Here is a 20713-nt window from a genome sequence, read left to right on the forward strand (position 1 = left end):
TGGGGAGAGATTTCCGCCCATCGTGGGACTCATTTCCACGATTGATTTCAGTGGTAATTGTGAACAATCTTTCATAATAATTTGCCCCATAATCAATCGCTAAGCTTTATGTTACGGGGCCCCGGATACCCCAATTCAATCCAGGAATGAATTCTTGATTGATGGTTAAAAGAATAACATGTACAGATTCATAGAGAATGTATATTTACCGGTACATGAAACTCACAACACATGATTGAAATAATAACAATCAGAAAAAAGCAATGTATGTTCTATGTGCTTTATTCAATCTTTGAATAGTACATGATAGTCTTCGCACTGTAAGAACCTTACAATGAAATCAGGGTCATCTACATATGGCAGGGATCAAAGCAACTAGAACAACAGCTTCAGTCCCTGTACAGTTGGCTGTTCCATTAACATTGGCTCTGCTTTAGTTATCGGTAAACATATGACAGAAATTCTTAAAGAAAATACCCAGGAAAGACAGTTATTCCTGCCCAAGATGCAACTAGCAAACTACCAAGTTGAATATACGTGTTGCAAGGCATTTAAGAGTCATTCATTTGAGACTTTTTTTTCATCTGGATGTCAGTAAAGACAAATACAAAGTAAGGTGACACTGCAAGAAATGTAAAATCAATCACAAATCGATTCCACCCTTCCAAATCAATCATAAGTATTATAATCAATTGCAAATTTGAAATTGGTGACTGGGCTCCGTCAATTGATCCAATCAATCAGAACTCTATGGAAATCCATCAGTGTCATAATTTTTTTCCACAGGGAATTGGCACAATCTCCTTAAAACAAAGAGAATCACACTGAATCTTCCAGAGAACGATAAATGTATGAATGTACATCACATCTAGAAAATATTTTGAACAAATTTGCATTTTTAGATGTTGACGTTGCTGGCCGTCCATAGTTGTGATTGATCGGATCAATCGCAACTCTTTGTAAGATTGGGCCCTGGTCTGTCCCTTCCAACAGATGGTATGGATTTATTTGATTTTAAAATTAATCTATCAATACATTTTCAATCAATTTATGATTGAATTTGCAATCAATTAAAAATAATGTTTTTTTGCAGCCCCGGTGAAGATGTTGTAAAGCTTTCTTCCAAAAAGTGATATTAAATTCAGAATTGTGTGTTTCCTGCAGGAATCCTACAGGCAATTTTTTAATCAGTTATCCTCACATATCTAAACAAAACAATAGCAAATCCTTGAAAGCCACTCTGAAAGACGTTCAAGCCTTAAAGCAGGCTTCCTGCAGAACGTTGGTTAATAGACCAGTTCGTAGTTACATCAGGGAAAATTTTGGTCTAATGACCTTTCATCTATTTCATTATGATAAGCAGATTTCAAAGCAGGATATAACATTTGAATGCCTTACATAGCAGGATGAAGAAATTGAATTATACCAGGTGACTAGAATAGCACACCATTGAAGACTCCATGAAGGTATTTGTTGCATTTCTACTTTGAATGCATATTATAGCATGTTGTACAATGTACTTGGCAAACTGCAGTGAAATACCAGTCGTGGACGCATTTTTGTTCTTTGTGGATGCAAATGAAAAACACAATTGAAAAGAATATATGAATAATCAAGACACCAAAGTTGGTGCTTATCTCATTAAATTTTAAACCACCATGCCACTTTAGTACAAATGACCTTTCTCTGATCATGCGCAGAATCTTCTGATCATGCGCAGAATGGAACTACGAACTGGCTTATTGCCCAAGCAAATGAGAGAGAAAGTATAATTTTTCATCATAAGGGGACATAAATCATTTTTAAGACATTGACAATGGGGAAAAAAGAACGAAGAAGAAGACTTATCTTTGCACCTTTCTACATACATGTATACTAAACATAAGTCTGTATCTACAGTCATACAACATAAGTGGCAAGAGATGACCTTTGGTTTTACAGCAGTGCTTTAATCTTTCATGCTTTTTCCAGAATAACTTTCTAAAACGACTATGGATATCTTTTTTAATCAAACATAGAAGAATTGCTGATACTACTGATGATTTAACAACATAAATGTGACATGAAAATACCTTTTTCTCTCTCTCATTAGGATCATATTCTGATCCTTCAGTGCAAAGTGGTGGGTTGAATGCATTGTGAATGAAATGAAAAGTGATCTATAAAATATACAATTTTTCTTCAATGAAATATGAGTTGCACAAATGCACTCAATTGTGCACCGAGTTGTTCTTTTTTATTATACTTGCACATACATGTATGCAAAAATGTGTGCACAGCAACGTACTAGTGTTAGTAGACATGCTTAATTTTATAGGTTTTTTTTTTTTTTACATCAATGATTAACACTCTGTTTGAAGTAATGTTCATGATAAAATAAAGTAAAGGTGGATTTCTTACCCTAAATATATATGTATATATATACAGTATATAAATTTATATGAACGATAACCTTATCTCTCTTTGGATAAGCACCAAATGCCACAATAAGGAACATCATTGAAAACTAAAATGAACAACAAACTTTCCCTCACAATGGAAGATTCAGGTAGCCCAAAAAATAATAAAATTATTGATGCTTTCTTCCAGTGAAGATTTTGCTGGTGCCTGTTTTGTAACAAAATTACAACAGTGGCAATTTTGACATGTTAATAAACAAACCCCAAAACCTAGATTTTTTTATCTACTGAGCCCTGATTCCATGTTATACCGTTATAGCAAGTTACAAGGACAACAAATTACAAATTTATAAAAAATATCAAATTTCATATTTGAAAGGCAAACAAACTTCTTTGTTAGGAGAGGGTTGGTAGGAGGGATCATGTTTCATTGTGGCCTTTTTACATCATGCACAAACAGGTTTGGTTACAACCTTAAGAAGTGACATAAATAGAAGCAATAACAAACGTAGAAAAGGCATGGAAAACAGCAGTACTGGGTACATAGAAATACATGCATTACACACATATTTATAGTTTTATACATAATACCACATCTGTATCCCCTTATAAGGCAGCAGAACTACTATACTCTTCCATCAATGTTTCGTTTTCTAAAAGTGAATATCACGGGATGTGAAGTGATGTGGATGATTGCCAAGCTCAAAACTCCTAAGTTAAAAAGACAATCTTTATTTTTGGTAAATCTCCTCAAAAGTGCATGTTACTACTCCATTTCATTACATGCTTATATTCATACAAAAGTCCAAAAACAGATGTGATGCTAAGTATATAAACTAAAAATGTGTTTTATTGGATAAATTTACCATCAAATTTACATCAAAATTTTATTTGATCAGGTGCCTATTAAATCAACACTGCATTATTTACATCTTAGACATCACAATCTGAAAGATGTGAGTGGGCCTACTGCAAGTGCTCTGTGAGCGCTAATGTTTCTGTGGCTAGTACTGCACATAAGACAAACTGATTATAGAAGGCAGAGTGAGACATTAGACAACATGGTATAGACAAACTAGTTACACACCTACAGTATTAAATTAGATGATGTGCAGCATCTGTTAATAGTTTTATTAGACCAAATGGCCATAGAACACATGACATTCTCACAATCTTCCTTGGTGATGCCTGCTTCCTTCAGAAGTCATCAAACAGCTCATCTTCAAGTCCGTCAAGAAGATCACCAATACTCTCTGTGGAAAGGTGAAATGATCAGAAAGGAGAAGGGAGATAAATATAAAAAGTCAGTTCTGGGAAAGATAAGAAATAATGTCTCATGGATCACTTTGAAAGTAAATCTCATACAGAATGGGGACATTGGGTCAGATGCTCAAAAAGTAGCAATTGCTTCAAGCACAAGCAATTGCCAGCCAAGCAAAAGATCATGCCTTAGCAATTGCTTTATTTCAAATGCATAAACCTTTGCTTGTGCTTCAAATCTTTTCTTGACTTCAGAAAGCAATTGCTGGCGGTTTGAACAATAGCGACGTCACACTGGTGCAAACACGACTCGCCGAACAAAAGCGGGACTCGAATGCAAAAGTGTGGCAGTGCAAAATACTGCTTCTCTCCTGTAACATCTTTTCCTTAGACCAGATGTCAAACTATTCCTTTAACTTGTTTCTCATTTATAAATTTATATAGTTGACATTCAATTTGTACTTACTAGGAAGAAAACATGTACATGAAAGCTACTGTACACATTGGAGTTCTCTCTCAGGTACATAAACATGATTATAATACATGAAAATCATGACCAAGCAAACGCTTAAGCTGCTCTGATGGAGCTTGAAAAAACCAAAGCAAATGCTTAAACACACAAGCAAAATGGTCGCTTTATGCACACGCTTTATAGCAATAGCTTAATCGTGAAGCAAATGCTAGAAAGCAATATTAGTAATTGCTTGAGCTTACTAGCAAAAGCTTTTGCTTGCTTATTCTTAAGAATACGCAATCAAGCAAAAGCCGAGCAAGAGCAATTGCTACTTTTTATGCATCTGACCCATTATCTTGATAGCTGATTCAGAGTAATTCTCTAGAGTTGAGTAATTGAGTATCTTGGTGAGTCCTTCCCGACCACTGCCTCCAGGCCAGTGGTTACCTATTACTTACACAGCACATTATTACAACTGCCAATCAAAGCCAAAGATTCTTATTTCCGGGAAAATTACTACATGTATGAATGGCAAATTGACCATTATTGCAAGTTTCAGGCAACGAATACTGAGAGTCTTCTAGATTTTGTCAATCGCCTTTAGTAAGGCTTCGCTTCCCCCCTCCCACACCCCCCCCCCCCTCTCCTCAAAAGTAATGTTGTAACCCGCACCCGTTGCGGTACGGGTTAACCTGCCGGTATGCCCCCGATCGCGGGTTGCGGGCCGGGCCGAGTTCATTCTCAAACCCGCAGACCGTCATGCGAAAAAAAGGGAGAAGTAACGACGCATAATAAAAACATTAACAATGAAAATTGAGTTAGGATCATGTGCTTCTTACGTGGCGGATTCTTTTAGAGACGTAGATATTTCCTTTTTAAAAAATGCCGGCGTACTTTTGTCTTGTGAACAGGACTGAGACAGTTCGACATAAATAACGGTACATCGAGTTGCTCTTTCGAAGGAGCGCCAGTGCAGCGCAGCGCGCAGTCTAGTCAAAAGCAATCGCATAGGCCAATGAAACTCGATGTTGAGTTTCCCGTCCCATTTTTTCCAGCTCATAATAAGGATTTCATTATTCATTATTTTCCAGAAGATGAAAGTTTGACCTTTTGTAACCTTTGAACGCACTTTTATTCTGTGGAACTGTCTTCAAGCCAGGGAACAAATCAATCATTTTTTTCGGGGGCTCCATTTTCAATTTTTTGTAATATTTCAGGGGCTCCATTTCTACCTTTTGGAGGCTACTATTTGCATTTCGGGGGCTCTTTTCAAATGCTACGTTTTTGTATTTTGAGGAATACCTGTTCACTTATTAAATTATTACTTATTGTATAATAATGTATGATTTTTAAAGTTATTTTTTCATGCTTAGAATCTTGGATGTGGGTGTGTTTGTGTGAGTGTGACTATGAGTTGAACTTGGATATAAATGAATTCAATATCTAATTTCTACTCCATCTAATTCCAGTACTTGGCCATGTAATAAAGGCCCACATACCCTAACTTTTCCTGATGTTCTTTGAAAACGCAGATCTCCACGAAAATTGCATTTCTCTATGGGGGATTTAAATTTGGTGAGAATGAACTCATTAATAACTTAAATATACATGACAATGAAGAAATCATCTAACTTTATTGGCAGTTTTGAATAATATTCCCGAAATATAAACTCTGTCTGAAACTTAAAATCACCATCATTAAGGCCTTTACAGAGCGAATTGTCCCCCAGAGCTCTGGCAGAGAGACAGAGCTCAGACTGGCTAGCTAGTACAAGCGCCAATGCATACGTGCGTGAGCCTCCCGTCGGCCTTGTAAAACAGGTTGAGCTTTGTTTGATGATTTTTTTTTGTCTGATATTTACCTCATCCCCTGCAAAAATAAAACAAATGATTTTTAAGTTATAATTAGCAAATAAGATAAGTATTTTTGGATGTTACTATGCCGTATGACAACTCACCAATGCGAGGTTACTAGACTATGGGATTTATTGAGGTAGCTCAACCAAACCTCGAGCGATGTTCGTGCAGGCTCCACTCCACTTCACTACCGCTACATCGGGTATGTAGAGCGTAGTGGAGCGGAAGTGAAGTTGAGTGGAGCCTGCACGAACATCGCTCGAGGTATGGTTGAGCATGCAGTGTCATTCCATTCACAAGAAAAAACAAGAAAAGATTTACAGGTATTTACATGATATACAAGTAATTGTGACTGAAAAGCTTATATTATTGTTTTATATCAGTTCTGAATCTAGATCTATGTCAAAATAGTAAAATAATGAATTATTTTCAGAATTTTATTTTTAAACGTAGTCCAAATTTCATAACGCGGGCGGGCGACAGGAAACTAAGTATCGAATTTCAGCGGCCATATCGAATGAAATGCAAAACAGAAGGAAATAATAACGAGATATACGAGAAGAAAAAATTGACTGTATCATTATCAAGGTATTTATTTCAATTTTGATTACTTTATAAACGAGGTCCCATAGAATTGAATATTGTAATTATTATTGTTGTGAGTCGCCGTGTCGACTGTCCTGGACTGAAAAACAACATTGCCGATCTTTGCTGGGCAGCCTGGGCTAGCTTGCGCGCGCTGAGCTGCGGCTCCGATCTGAGGAGTTAATTGCGCAATGCTTTCAATTTCGAGATCAGAGCGGACCCATTTTGTGGTACAAAGTCACCCCAAAAAACATTTTCTCTCCGGAATAAAAGGCGAATTTGCAAATTGTAAGTAAATTCACTCTAGGCTAGGTTAGTAGTTGGTATATATTTTCCTGATTTGAGCCTGTATAGTGTGGGGATTGCAGAAATAATTTTCATTTTTCAAAGATAAATTGACTTGCGGGTTAAAACCCGACGGGTCAGCGGGTCCCGCTTGCAAATTATTGGATTATACGGGACGGTACGGTTCGGGTTTTCACTTGCGGGTTACAACATTAGTTACTCAAAAGACTGTGCCTGTTTAAGTGTAGAAGTTGCATTTAATTTTAATATACATAATTTAACTTTGGGCTAACTGTATTATCAAAAGAGAAGAGAGGAGACAAATCCCAAAGTGTCAATTGATAACATGTGTTTATAAGACAATGATATATATATCATTTGATGAAAAAGCAACATCAAGTAACTAGCATATTTCAAATGTATGTATGTACAATTTTGGGAAGGTTAACATCCTGCAAACCAGGTTTTATAGTCAATAACATGAGGTATTTCAAAGGTAGGTCCTCATATTCTGTTTTCCACCTACCTTCTCTACAGTTATTTAGACCCTTGTTCGGTCCACTTGGTTGAAATCCTCCACCTGTGTTTGACCCAAGACCAGAAATATCCCTTAGGCAAGGCCTCTTTATCTCCTCAGCACACTTGACAACACTTGGAGTGGGCTTAGATGACACAGGATGGCATCTTTTGGTTGTTACAGGTAACACTGCCGATGATGATGATGAGGAAAAAGTTGATGTACATGTAGTATCCGCCGAAGAAATTGGTGGTGAATGTTTCTTTGGCGGAGAGACCTGAGCCATTGCAGGATCCTTAGGGTGAGGCGAGATGGACAAAGAAGATGATTCTACCCCATTAAAGTTTTTAGACTGTGCTGCCCGTCTCTCTCCTGTTGGTCCATTTTTTGTAATATTTAGTCCGGGTTTCGCATCACCTGCACTGAGTTGAGAATCCATTAGCAGCACATCTTCCTCATCCTCAAGCATTTCCTCCCATATTCCTGCATCATCATCCTCTAGGTATTTATCTGTATCCATGGCAACTACATCTGGTACATCACTTGACCCAAGTCCATCGTCATCTTCGCCTCTCCTCCCTGTTGCAGAGCCCATGCCAGCGACAGGAGATGATCTTTGTTCATTTCCAGGTGATTCTTCCTCGGATGGACGCTTCTTGGTCGTTGTCCGTCCAGAGTGTTTCCTGGTTCTCTTTGGTGTCTTCTGGCTGCCTGGTCTGCTGTTGCTCTCACCAGGGAAAACCTGTATCAGGTTACTAGGTGTGATGTTCAGGTAATGGTTGCGCTGGGATGGGCTCAGGACTCCAACCTAATTATTGAATACAAAAAGTGATTAGGTCTTGTAATTCAAAATATTGACTATTTCATATGTGGCAACATCTATGAGGCTTTGTAGACCATCTATCTATCCATCCATCCATCCGTCTACATGTATATCTCTATCAGTCCACCTATCCATCTACCTATCAACCAGGGGCCGCGGAACTGGGGGGGGGGGCTTCAGCCCCCCCCCCCCACTTTTTTCCAAAACCGTGTACAAAAACGTAAAAATGACCATATGATTGTGATTTTTAGCACGGTAAGCCCCCCACTTTTGGCTCAGCCCCCCCACTTTGAAAACCGTTCCGCGGCCCCTGTCGACATGTATCTACCTATAAACATCATATATCTATCTATCCGTCCATCCGTCCGTCTGTCCATCCATCCTTCTAATTTATCTGCACTAATAAATCTATCTAATTATCTATTAATCACACAGTCACCCTTCAAGTCCTGGACTAACCTGTCTAAGGACCAGAACAGAGCCGGGTCTAAGGTCCCCCTGGTACTCCTCAATCAGCCTCCGATGAATCGTCCCCTGCATCTCCCCGCTGGGATCACAGAGGTTGACGCTGGCATCGCTGCTGTTGAGGGAGATGGTCTTGATCATCACACACAGGTGGTTTACCTTGTTCTTTGTCAGCTGCTTTAGGCTTGCCTTGAGGGAAAAAAAATGAGGTTAAATTACAGATACCTGTACCAGGGCTCCACACTAACCCTTTTTTTCTACTGGTCCAACCTGTTCATGTCGTACCAGTAGATACCCAGTTTTTCAATTATTTACCGGTCCAAACCTAAATTTCACTGGTCCCCTAAATAAAGAAAAACATATAAAGCCTTGTTTATTTTGCTGTTTTTTATTGCCCCCCCCCCCAAAAAAAAAGAAAAAATTACTAACAAACAGTACGCACATACACACACACACAACATAATTCATGAGAACCATTTCTCAATTTGGAAAGCCATGTTTTAGGATGCCAAAGCCATTTTTATTATGTACTAAAGAGGAGAAAATATCATTTATATTAATAGTTTGATATATTTTTTACTGCTCATGTCAGACCAGTAAATCTGGCTATTTCTGAAAAGTTACTGGCCCGACAGCAATCTTTACTGGTCTGGGACCGTCGGACCAGTGCCAGTGTCGCGCACTGCCTGTACATGTTGTTCACTTCATATATCAACGGTTTCAGACTTGCCTAGACCAAAAATATCAAGGTTATATACAAAACGGATGTGTCACTTTGTTTTCTGTCAGCTGCTTTAGGCTTGCCTTGACAATAAGTAAATAAGAGAGACGGTGTCAACATCTCCACGCATGAAATCTGGGGGGGGGGATAACAGGTTGTAATGTGAAAATAAATTGCAAGACTGGCATGTGGAATATAATGCATCACTGCAATGGTAAGATCACGCTATGAGGAAGTGCGCTGATGCATATAGATCGATTAGATTACAGGTCAAATATCATGTGCATGTCGGAACTAAGGCATAACTTTTAGTCTGACTCAACTGTTTTTTAAACACACCCTGATATTCCACATATTAAGAGTCTGATTAGTACCATAGCACTCCCACTACCTAGATGGTTCCTGGGATTTTCTGTGAGATGGAGGGAGGGGGGGGGGGGGTAAATTGCCAATTCTTCTACTGCAAACTCATCCACTCACCACATGGTCTACTTTTACTCTAGTCTAATGCAATTCCGTCTATCAACATTTCGTCTATCAACCATATGGTCCATTATCCATTTGGTCTAATCATCACTTCATCTAATCACCATTTCGTCTCTGACCATTTTGTATCATAACCAGTAGGTCTAATATCCATTCTATTTTCATTATTTTGCACAATTTAACACTTGGTTCAATTAGACCAAATGGTATATGGACTAAATGGCATTAGACTAATGAAAGTAGACCATGTGGTGAATGGACAAAGTGATGGTAGACCAAATGATAGTAGACGAGTTGGCAATTGGACGAATTTGCATTAGACGAATAGGAAACAAACCAGGGGAGGTACATGTATGTAGTTATTCATTGGGATTTTAAAAAACAAAACAAACCACAGACTGTTAAGTCGGGTGAATGTATAAAAGGCAATATATAATAATTATAAGCAATAACTGAAATGTGACAAGAAAATAACTATTACATATATCATACATAAGTAAAATGAGAGAAAACTAGAAGAGAAAAATGGAATCAAAGTAAAAGGGAAAAGTGTAGAAAAGGAAAACAAGTGTATGAGAAAGAAAATGAAAGTAAGGAAAATAAAGGAGAAGAAATATGAAGAGGAAAAAAAAGGGGAAAGGGAAAAAGGAAAAACATCAACAAGGAAAGTGAAAAACTAGTGAAACTAGAAATTTGACGTCTCCAAAGGACACAGATGCCCCCGCTTAACGCAATCAGAAATTCATTTACTATGATTGAACTTAATATCGTGCAGAAACCAATATGCATATATATAATGAATAAATTTAGACTTTTGACCTTAAGACTCACCCTTTCAAAGGACCCCATGGAAGGACAGCGGCATTATGTTAATACCGTTGAAATGGGCAATCCTCCATATTTCATTTGACGATTTTTCTTTTTCTTCTTGTAATTTGATTATGTATATAATTTGTTTTATATGGAAATAAATACAAACAATACAAATAAACAAACAACCCTTTCCATATTTATTTCTGACAGAAGATATGACAGTCAGGTCATTTGATGTGACCTGACTGTATTTTGGTGTCATCTACCAAGACACCAAACATTTTTAAAATCAGTTGAATATTTCGTAAGTTATCACGTGGAAACCGATTCGCATATTTAATGAGCTGTGACCTTTGACCTGCGGACTCCGAATTCGAACTTAGCCTGTATTTTGGTGTCATCTACCTACACACCAAAATTTTTTTTAATCAATCAAACATTTTTTAGTTAGTGAGGGGGGGGGGCGGATGGACAGGGGCATAAAACCCCAGGAGAAATGGGGGGTGAATAAAAAGGCTGGAGGTTTGTGTCTTTCTTTCCAATCACAACACTGTCCCTTTAAAACATTCTTACCTTTCTAATGACAAGGTTAATATTGTTCTGTTGGAGGATCGATGATGGATCCCCATCTTTTATGCCAAGTTCTGCCTTCATCCTAAACCAGGCCCCGTGCTCAAAATCACCAACATCAGTAACCTCCTCACTTGACTCCTGCAAAAAAAAAGGTTAGAAAGAGTGAGCTGCTGCCGTTGCTTGACCATGTTAATCACTGTGGCATGTTTGGTGCTGGCCCAGAGCAAGCTTGAAAACTGCTTTAATTTTCGCAAATTTTCATAATAAAATGGTTGCCCCGATTACCATGAAATGCAATTCAACATAAATGCCACTTGTGGTAACAATCTAAAAATTAATGCAAATAGAATCCGATAAGTTGACCACCAACTGTTTGTAAATATAAATAAAAATATGTGCTACATTATTCTGGGAGTAAATGTGTAATTGCTTAGAAATGACAAAATAAGCACGGCATTCCAGCAAAGTATCTGTTTTTTCTCCAAGCAATTACAAGTATAATTCACTGTCCCATGTGTTTTTTATGTGTTGGTGGTTTTCAGCATGATAATTTTCAGCTTAGTTTTCATGATTTCTTGGAGTAAGGTACATGAATCAGATCTATATCCATGAATATGGTGACAATTATTCTAAAGACTTTCCCATTAAATCATTGTTTGCTGACATAACAGGCAATTAGCTTTAATGCAGTGTGAATAATTTTGAACTATGTTCACAGTAAGACGGTAATCAGCACATTATTTGCCAGAGTAAAACGGATTTCAACAAGCACTAGGAGAGGTTCATAATAACTGACCTCTGCTTCCTGAGATAATTCTTCTTCTTCAACCTTTTTCTTGAGAGCAGCTGCTGCATCTTTCAGCTTCTGACCAGGACTCTGTTTAAAAGGACGCCAGAATGAAGAGAAAAGTAAAATATAATATTCTGTGAAAATTAAATCATTATGCCAGTACAGAAGGAAAGTTTGGCTAAACTACATGTACCAATTCTCTACATAATCAAGTACATAAGCACATATCATGATATCCACAGTAACTTAAAGTACAGTTGGTTTTGGATGCAAAGTTCTTGTAATCAATCTGCCTATGGGAACTGAGTGGTCCATGTACAAAGTCTAAGAGAATTACAGGAATGTGAGCATCATACACTGATATTTCACACATCTACCTGAAGAAGGAATTTGTGGGGACTTCAACATTTTATGGAGAGATTAGATGGAGAAAATGATGAACTAAATTTTCATACCAGCTTAGGGAGCAATCCAGCAGGTCCTGGAAATTTCCTGGTCCCACCATGGACAGAACCTGTTCCAGGACTGGGACCCGATCCTTTGCAAAGCTGGGCCACTCTGGGTGTCAAGACTGGTCGGGAAGGTTGACCTGGTGTGGACTGTCTCTGATTAAGAGGTGGTCTATTCAAGGAAGGATGTTGTCTCTGGGCATGGCCGACAACAGGAGTTCGCGGTTGTTGGGCGTGTCCGGCTACCGGGGTGTGTTGCCGATGAGCGTGTCCTGCAACGGGAGTGTGATATCTTTGGGGTTGTCCCCTCCCTGGAAAGTTCTTGCCTCTCCCGTACATAGCAGGAGTTGCGGCTGCACTTCCTGGAGCTGTCCTAAGACTACTAGTGTCATATTGCAGGTCATGCCTACGGGGTGGAGGGGTTTGATTATAAGATGAAACACCTCTACCTCTACTGTGGTTATTATATCCTAGATTGGCATTACATCCTGACCCTGTACTTGGAGACTGTCCTACATTATGTCTCACTTGCATATTTGCACATGATTGTCTTTCTTGGGAGGCACTCGCAGAGGCGGGTGTGTTCATGGATGACCTATTGTTGGTTCTGTAGTTTAATGATTCATAAGGCATTGAGCCAACCCTGGAAGACAAAGGAGTTTGAGGTGTTTTATTAATTGTTTGCGGTACGCCCTTTTGATGAGGGGTACATGGTCTTTGAGGGGGAGATGTCATCACTGGCTTCCTAACACTCCCAGGACTTTGTTCAGGTGTTCTAGGTGTACTTTGAGTAACAGTTCCACGGGCACCTTGGACAGCATCTGATCTTGACATCTGGGGTCTACTGTTCTGCAAAGTCGAACCTGTTGGGCGCAACTGCCCAAGGCTTTTATGGCTAACACTCATGCTTGCTGAAGTAGGCTCTTTAAATTCATCAAGGGAAGTATCCAGAGTGCTGCAAGACCCACTTCCAAAGTTTGTCTTATCACAAGCTGCCTTTGACATTGTGTTCACAGGAGTAACTGGGTTAAATCGCTTTGAATTTAACTGTCTCAAATTCGCCAATGGAGATGGAATCTTTGCCATGCTTTGAGGAAGTTTATTACTGTTCACATTTGGCATTGGATTCACAGGATCTTTCCTACTTGAAGTGAGCTTATTCCTATTTTCTTGGACCAAACCTTTATTTCTATTCCAATCGACACCGATCCTTTCTCCAGTACTGATAGGGAGGACTCCTTGCTTACAGCTACCAACGGATGGCGGCAATGGAATTTCAGGTGAAGTTTTACTTTTGAAGGAAAACTTTCTTCCTTCTCCTCCAGGAGTTCTTGCCTGAGGTACAACTGCTGTTGCAGTCCTTGCAGGCATAGAGGGTACAGTCGTGTGGGTCTTGCTGAAGGTGTTTTGTTGGTGTCCAGGATGGGACATAGTTTGCTTGTGCTTGGAGACCGCATTTTCCACTTTATCTGCCTGCTCTAGTTCCTCTAAAAAGCTCTGTATTAAAGGAAAGAGAAGTCATAACCAGCCACTTATTAACATTATAGCATAAGCCACATATTTTTGGTTTTCTGGAGTATTAGCAGATACGAACCAATAGCGCCATCTCGAGTCCTCAACTACTCATACCTGGCCAGTTTTCTGACCCATAATGCTAGTGTAGTCTAGAAATATAGACCCACTTGAATGATAACATGCTAATTAACTACTCAATATACCGCAATAATTATGTTACCAAGTAGCAAAACAATTACTTTTCCTCTCATATGTCAATTTATTCTCTGTTGTATTATTAGATATCTGAAAATGTATATTTTTAGACTTATGTATTTATAACACACAGTCAACTAGAGACCACAAACAGTTCACTCCTCCTTTAAAGGGGAATGAAACCTTTGGAACAAGTAGGCTTGTGTCGAAACAGAAAAATCAAAGAATAAGAACAAAGCAAGTCTGAGAAAAATCAGACAAATAATGAGAAAGTTATGAGCATTTGAATATTGCAATCACTAATGCTTTGGAGATCCTCCCATTGGTAATGCGACAAGGATAAGTGATGTCACATGTGAACAACTTTCCCTTTGATGGACTAAAAAAATACCCTCAAAATATCTCTTTTTGCTTTTTCTTATGGTGGTACAAACTCTTTATCCATGATGTATTCTTTAAAAATCTGTATTACATGCCCTCCTATAGTGATGATCTACTGATAGATGTGATAAAAGAGGCAGTTTAAGTGAAATATATACTAAAGTAATGGGAGAGTTGTTCACAAGTGACATCACACATCTTTGTCGCATTGCCAATTTGAGAATCTCCATAGCATTAGTGATCGCAATATTCAAATGCTCAAATTTCTCATTATTTGTCTGATTTTTCTCAAACTTTTGTTGATCTGTTTCTTTGATTTTTCTGTTTTCACACAAGCTATCTTGTTCCAAAGGTTTCATTCTCCTTTAAAGAGAAACAGTGATTACCAAAGAAGTATTCACTCTTAGCCTTATGAATAATTAAAAACATCAATAAACCAATCAATTAAATGGCACTAAAGACACAACACCTAAAGGCGACCGCACACCTTATGATTGGTCTGCGACCCGATTTTGGAATAAAATGTAGTAGAATTTGGTGCTAATATTGAGACTTGGAATATATTACTGTGTAATGTTCTATTAAAATCATTGTGCGAATACCTATGTTCAAATCTGTGACTATGCTATCATCCTTCTTAGAATAAAAGCGAATTTAATATATAGTCGTAATGACGTCATAGCAGTCGTACGATTGGCTACGATTTGAAACTAATTTGACCTTTACTCCAAAATAAAGGCTTGCAATCTTTCAAAATGGTTATATTAGTATTCTTTCAATTACTTTTAACCTCAAATAAAATGATATGTTCCATTCACATTTTCAGAAAATGAGCAAAATGCGATTTGTTCCAAAATCGGATCGCGATCAGTCGTAAGGTGTGCGGTGGCCTAGCACTTACAGAATATTATCATCCTAGTCATCAAATTACATCAGTTTTGCTGCATACAAATGTTGTATGCTCTAATAATTTAATTGCTTATTATCATTATCAACTCCTACATGTGCAGGAATATTCACACCAAACCCTGTAATGCATGGGACAGAACCACTGTCCCATTTCACTTACACACATTTGACTGATGTGCTCCTTATTCAAGAACGACTAAAATCAAGAATTTTCTTTATCTTTAGACCAACTCAATGCATATTTTTTTAAAGATGGATGTCCTCTAGTGAACAAAGGTTTTAAATACTTTTCACTTGATTCAAAATGACTTAAACAAATTTTAATGAACTCATGTTTATTCATGAAGTACTCTGTTTCTACTTACATCACTGCTAAACAGGTCATCTTCATCCAGCTGAAAGAGATGGTCAGAGCCCTACATCAGGAAATAGAGAGATGGAGCATGCAGGAACAGAGCAAGAGAGAGAGCGAGAGAGGCAAGAGAGAGTGAGGGAGAATGGGGGAGAGAGAGAGAGAGAGAGACGGAAAATGTAAAAATATACCATACATTTTATAAAGCCAAATTTTATACTTTTCCTGAAATTTACAATGTAAGTATTGAAGATAAGAAAATGTCATGGAATTTATACATAAAATAAAAAATTCAGGAATGTTAAGTCTGATAAAATCTAAAAATTCAGGAACTTAAGTCTGATAATATCATAAAAAAGAAATCATTTGTATATTTTGTCCCACAATGGCCCAACCTGCTCGAGGGTAGAGTCCTATTTCATTTATCGGCTTCTCTTGGCACAAAAATCCATTCCGACAAAGTTGTTTTTAAATTTCGAATAAAAATGTAAAAAATCAAGTACCGTAAGCAAAATGCTGAAAAAAAAAGTTTAAAAAAGTGAAACGTAAAGATGAAAATAAAACTATGTGTACGCTTTTGAAAATAAGAAATCAAATTTTATAACTTTACTATTCATCATTACATAACGGTTCTGAATAGAAGATTGCTGCATGCGCGAGACACAATGCTTTTTGTTCATGCATGACGATGAGATGGGGAGTCCAGGGCCCGTATTCCATAAACGAGATAAGCTTTTTGCTTAAGTTTGAGCAATTTGTCTTAGCATTTTGCTTGTCTAAGAAATCTTCCCTAAGGATATTCTATAAACTTTAAGACATTTGTCTCAAGTCAGAGGATATGGCTAAGCCAAAGTCTCAAATTTTATGACGTCATGATAAAATTGCAACGTCGCGCAACTTTTGTCGAGCTGCTCCGCGGTAAAAAATCTATGCGTTTTATGTGTTAAAGCAAAGATCGCATCATAAGAAATATCAAGATGGAGGCTGAGAAAAAAGAAAGGCCAATTACACTGAAGGAGAGAAAATTACGCTAATAGCAGAAATAAGAGAAAGGGAAGAGATCTTGAGATTTCTTACCATTTATGGAAAATATTTGATAGATTACCATGAATACCCAAGATTAGGGTGTCTGGAGAAAAAAATTATTTTTCTTATTTCAAGAAAATATCACATTTTCTTTGTGAATTTGAAGAGAAATGACCTTCAGACTGACAGAAATGTAACATTTTTGAAAAAAATCCAATTATTGGCTGCAAAAAAGAAGAATGAAATTAGGTAAATTTTCAGCATTTCTCTGCCATAGACTGTGTAGTTAAGAAATGGACACACACAAATCCAAATTTTTAGCTTCCGAGAGCTGTTATAAATTTATTATTAATGCCAAAAACTTGTCCATAAAGAGTCCAATAGGATTTTTTATGCTCTATCTGATGGTATGATTTTTATAAAGATTTGGCAACCAGATCACAATGAAAAATTGCGACAAAGTGAAAAAAATTGTGCAAAACAGAAATTTCATTTTCCCATAGAAAACGCATGGAGAAATGGCAATCTCAACACACACAAAAATAAGGGTTTGCAATTTATCTCTAAATCCTTATTTAAAATGATCATATAAACTTGTCCTTACTGTCAAAAGAAGCCCCTGAATTTTCTCTTTCCATACATGCCAAACACAAGTTAATGATCAATTCAGATCACATTTTTCTAGTAGCCTGAACTTCCCCGAAAAAATGTGCCATATTTTCCCCTAAATCAGCCTGTTTTATGCTGACACTTTTCAGTGTGGCTTCAGACACCCTACCAAGATGGCAAGAAGAAAATATCACAGCACTCACTTTATCTTTATTAGATTATAAACGAAAATCCTGCCTAATTTTCCAAACACCTCGATGGCTCGATTTCGCCACCGGATTTGGAAGGGGTCCTAAACTAAGTAAAGGACCTAGATATGCACTCGCTTTTTTCATGCAAAAAAAATGTATTTCCTGGTGCTGAGCTGAGGCTTGAGCCTGTGGCTGTGTGACTCAATTTTCATTATATCGTCTATAGGAATAGATTACGAAAACTAGTAGACCCTAATACTCGTCTATATAGTTGCGGATTTTCTCTGCATTTTATTTATAATTGCAGCCTCTGTAGAAAATAGGAATAGGAAGCATTCGTCATGCTGCAGTCACTCACAATCCCTGGCTGTAGTATTGACTGTAAAACTTGAACTTCGAAGTGCGCATTTCGCCCTGCCACTGCCTGGCACGGCAGCTGCACTAGCTGGCGAGCCGCTGGCCGCTTGGCCTCCTCATCACACAGCTCACCAAAAAACGTGCCCACGGATGCGGGACCCTTGACGATTGGCCTTCGCTGAGTGATGAGAACGTGAATGCGAAGTCGATAATCGCATTTGGTCTACGAAATCACGCCCAACGATAGGCCTACCCAAAAATAAATCAAACATAAATTACCTCCATATCTCGGATTCAAATTTCAATTCTCAATCTCAGCAATTCTTTTAGGAAGGGATGTTTGTCCAGATCAGATGTAGAGTTTCATTTTGAGTCATTTTTTACTCAAAAATAGGCCTACATGTTTACATTTATTTACATTACATTTACAATACAAATTACAACTTACAAATTACAAGACCCCTCCGCAAATTCGTAAATCGCGGTAAAGTTGCGGATTTTCTCTGCATTTTATTTATAATTGCAGCCTCTGTAGAAAATAGGAATAGGAATCATTCGTCATGCTGCAGTCACTCACAGTCCTAGACTGAAGGGGATGGGGCCCCGTACCTACAGCCAACGTATAGTGAACTAGCGTTTTATAGATCGCGATTTAAAACTGTTTTTTAAGCAAAATTGAAAGTTTCATGGTTTCCATTATCAGGGAAATATAAATAACTTAAGTAATTGCATACCTTGGGCCGGAGTTATTGAAAAAAATCCTCTGGATGATTGAGAAATCTGTCATCTAAGACATTTTCACCTGACCTGACGGTTTTTCTTGCAAGTTGCCATCTTGAATGACGTCATTATCGTTATTAACTTAATGTCTCGAATCGATATATCGCGATTATAACTAGTACTAGTACTAGTACTAGTATAACTAGTACTAGTATAACTAGTATCGTTTATCTTCGGTTTCGTTCGCATATGGAGCAGATCGTATAATATCGAAAGCAATATCGATATCACATTCGTGATTGTTGACGTTCGTTTGTAAATATTTTATAGTATGGCTGCCATTTTGACCATTTTTATCGTGTTCAACCCAATTAAACATCGGTAAAGTATATTTTTCATGCCTTTTTCATCTATATCGTTTTAAGTATTTAAACATTGAAATATAAAGTTTTAAAAGTTTGTTGTTTATACATCCTTAGATTGTAAATTCGATGTGTAAATTTACATCAAACTTTGGACTGTGAATTGACAAAAGGGAGGGAATGAGAACACATGCGAGCCCACACGTACACCCTAGCTCACTCACACGTATTGCGAGGTTAGTAGTAGTATACTAACCTCGCACCACGAACCGCGTTTGGCAGTGGATTTCTAACTAGTGGGTCGCGCGTGCTGGGATCTCACTTCTTGGGTCCACAACACACGACTTCAATGGCTTGATTTTTCTGTGCGCGGCGGCATGTAATGAACCCTTGGGTGACCCTAGCTACCGTCGGTAAATGGGGATTACAGTAAAATGTCAGAAATTGTTGAATAAATCCCCAGAAACGACGGTTATTCCTGTCTATCACAGTCCCTGGCTGTAGTATTGACTGTAAAACTCGAACTTCGAAGTGCGCATTTCGCCCTGCCACTGCCTGGCACGGCAGCTGCACTAGCTGGCGAGCCGCTGGCCGCTTGGCCTCCTCATCACACAGCTCACCAAAAAACGTGCCCACGGATGCGGGACCCTTGACGATTGGCCTTCGCTGAGTGATGAGAACGTGAATGCGAAGTCGATAATCGTATTTGGTCTACGAAATCACGCCCAACGATAGGCCTGCCCAAAAATAAATCAAACATAAATTACCTCCATATCTCTGATTCAATTCTCAGCAATCCTTTCAGGAAGGGATGTTTGTCCAGATCAGATGTAGAGTTTCATTTTGAGTCATTTTTTTATCAAAAATGCATGTTTACAATACAAGACCCGTCCGCAAATTCGTAAATCGCGGTAAAGTGATTCTCAGCATATGAATTCAATCTGTCATTTGTTGGTATACCGTGCATGCATGTAGTGTAATAATTAAAAACGAAAGTCTTTAGTGATAATCGAAATCCTTCACTTTTTTATGGAAGGGAAATGTCTCTGGACACAGGGGCGAATCTAGTTTTTTCCAAGGAGGGGTTTGACCGAGAAATTAGACAAGCCCCCCCCCCCAAAAAAAAAAAAAAAAAAAATGAATGAATGAATGAATGAATGAATGAATGAATGAATGAATGAATGAATAAATAAATAAATGAATGAATGAAGGAATGAGTGAATGAATGAATGAATGAATAAATAAATAAATAAATAAAGTATTTGAAAAAATGTATCTTAGTAATTACGGCTGCCAAGCTACAGCTGGGGTAATAATATCCAAGTCCTAATTGGAAGCGCATTTAGACATTATTCATAATTGTGATATGCGCTATACAAGAACTGTTTATTATTATTATTATTATTAAATAAAATAAAATAAAGGAAAGAAAAGAAAAACGCTTCACTACTAAATGAAGGACATTTTGCTACCGAAAAATTTGACAAGCAAAAAAAAAAAAAAACTAAAGGTTTCACTATAGCACACCACCAAAGTCATTACCGGTACGTTTTTTAAACTAATTTTAACTAATTGGCACCCCAAGGGCCAGGGGTCGGTTAAACCCCTACCAACCCCCC

The 20713-nt window shown here is 37.9% G+C and overlaps 1 protein-coding gene across 1 annotated transcript; it reads right to left on the minus strand.

Annotated features, from left to right (window-relative positions):
* Positions 1–267: 267 nt before the first annotated feature.
* On the minus strand, positions 268–20012 carry LOC129275099 (uncharacterized). Its single transcript, XM_064108726.1, has 8 exons — positions 19862–20012; positions 15843–15893; positions 12484–13974; positions 12035–12115; positions 11239–11376; positions 8640–8834; positions 7367–8165; positions 268–3652 (listed from the first exon to the last, which is right to left on the minus strand). The coding sequence occupies exons 1-8, from the start codon at positions 19865–19867 to the stop codon at positions 3597–3599; spliced, it is 2817 nt and encodes a 938-aa protein (XP_063964796.1). The 5' UTR covers positions 19868–20012; the 3' UTR covers positions 268–3596.
* Between the last annotated feature and the right edge of the window lie 701 nt (positions 20013–20713).

The sequence above is a fragment of the Lytechinus pictus genome, chromosome 13 (assembly GCF_037042905.1).
Source record: "Lytechinus pictus isolate F3 Inbred chromosome 13, Lp3.0, whole genome shotgun sequence".
NCBI lineage: Eukaryota > Metazoa > Echinodermata > Echinoidea > Temnopleuroida > Toxopneustidae > Lytechinus > Lytechinus pictus.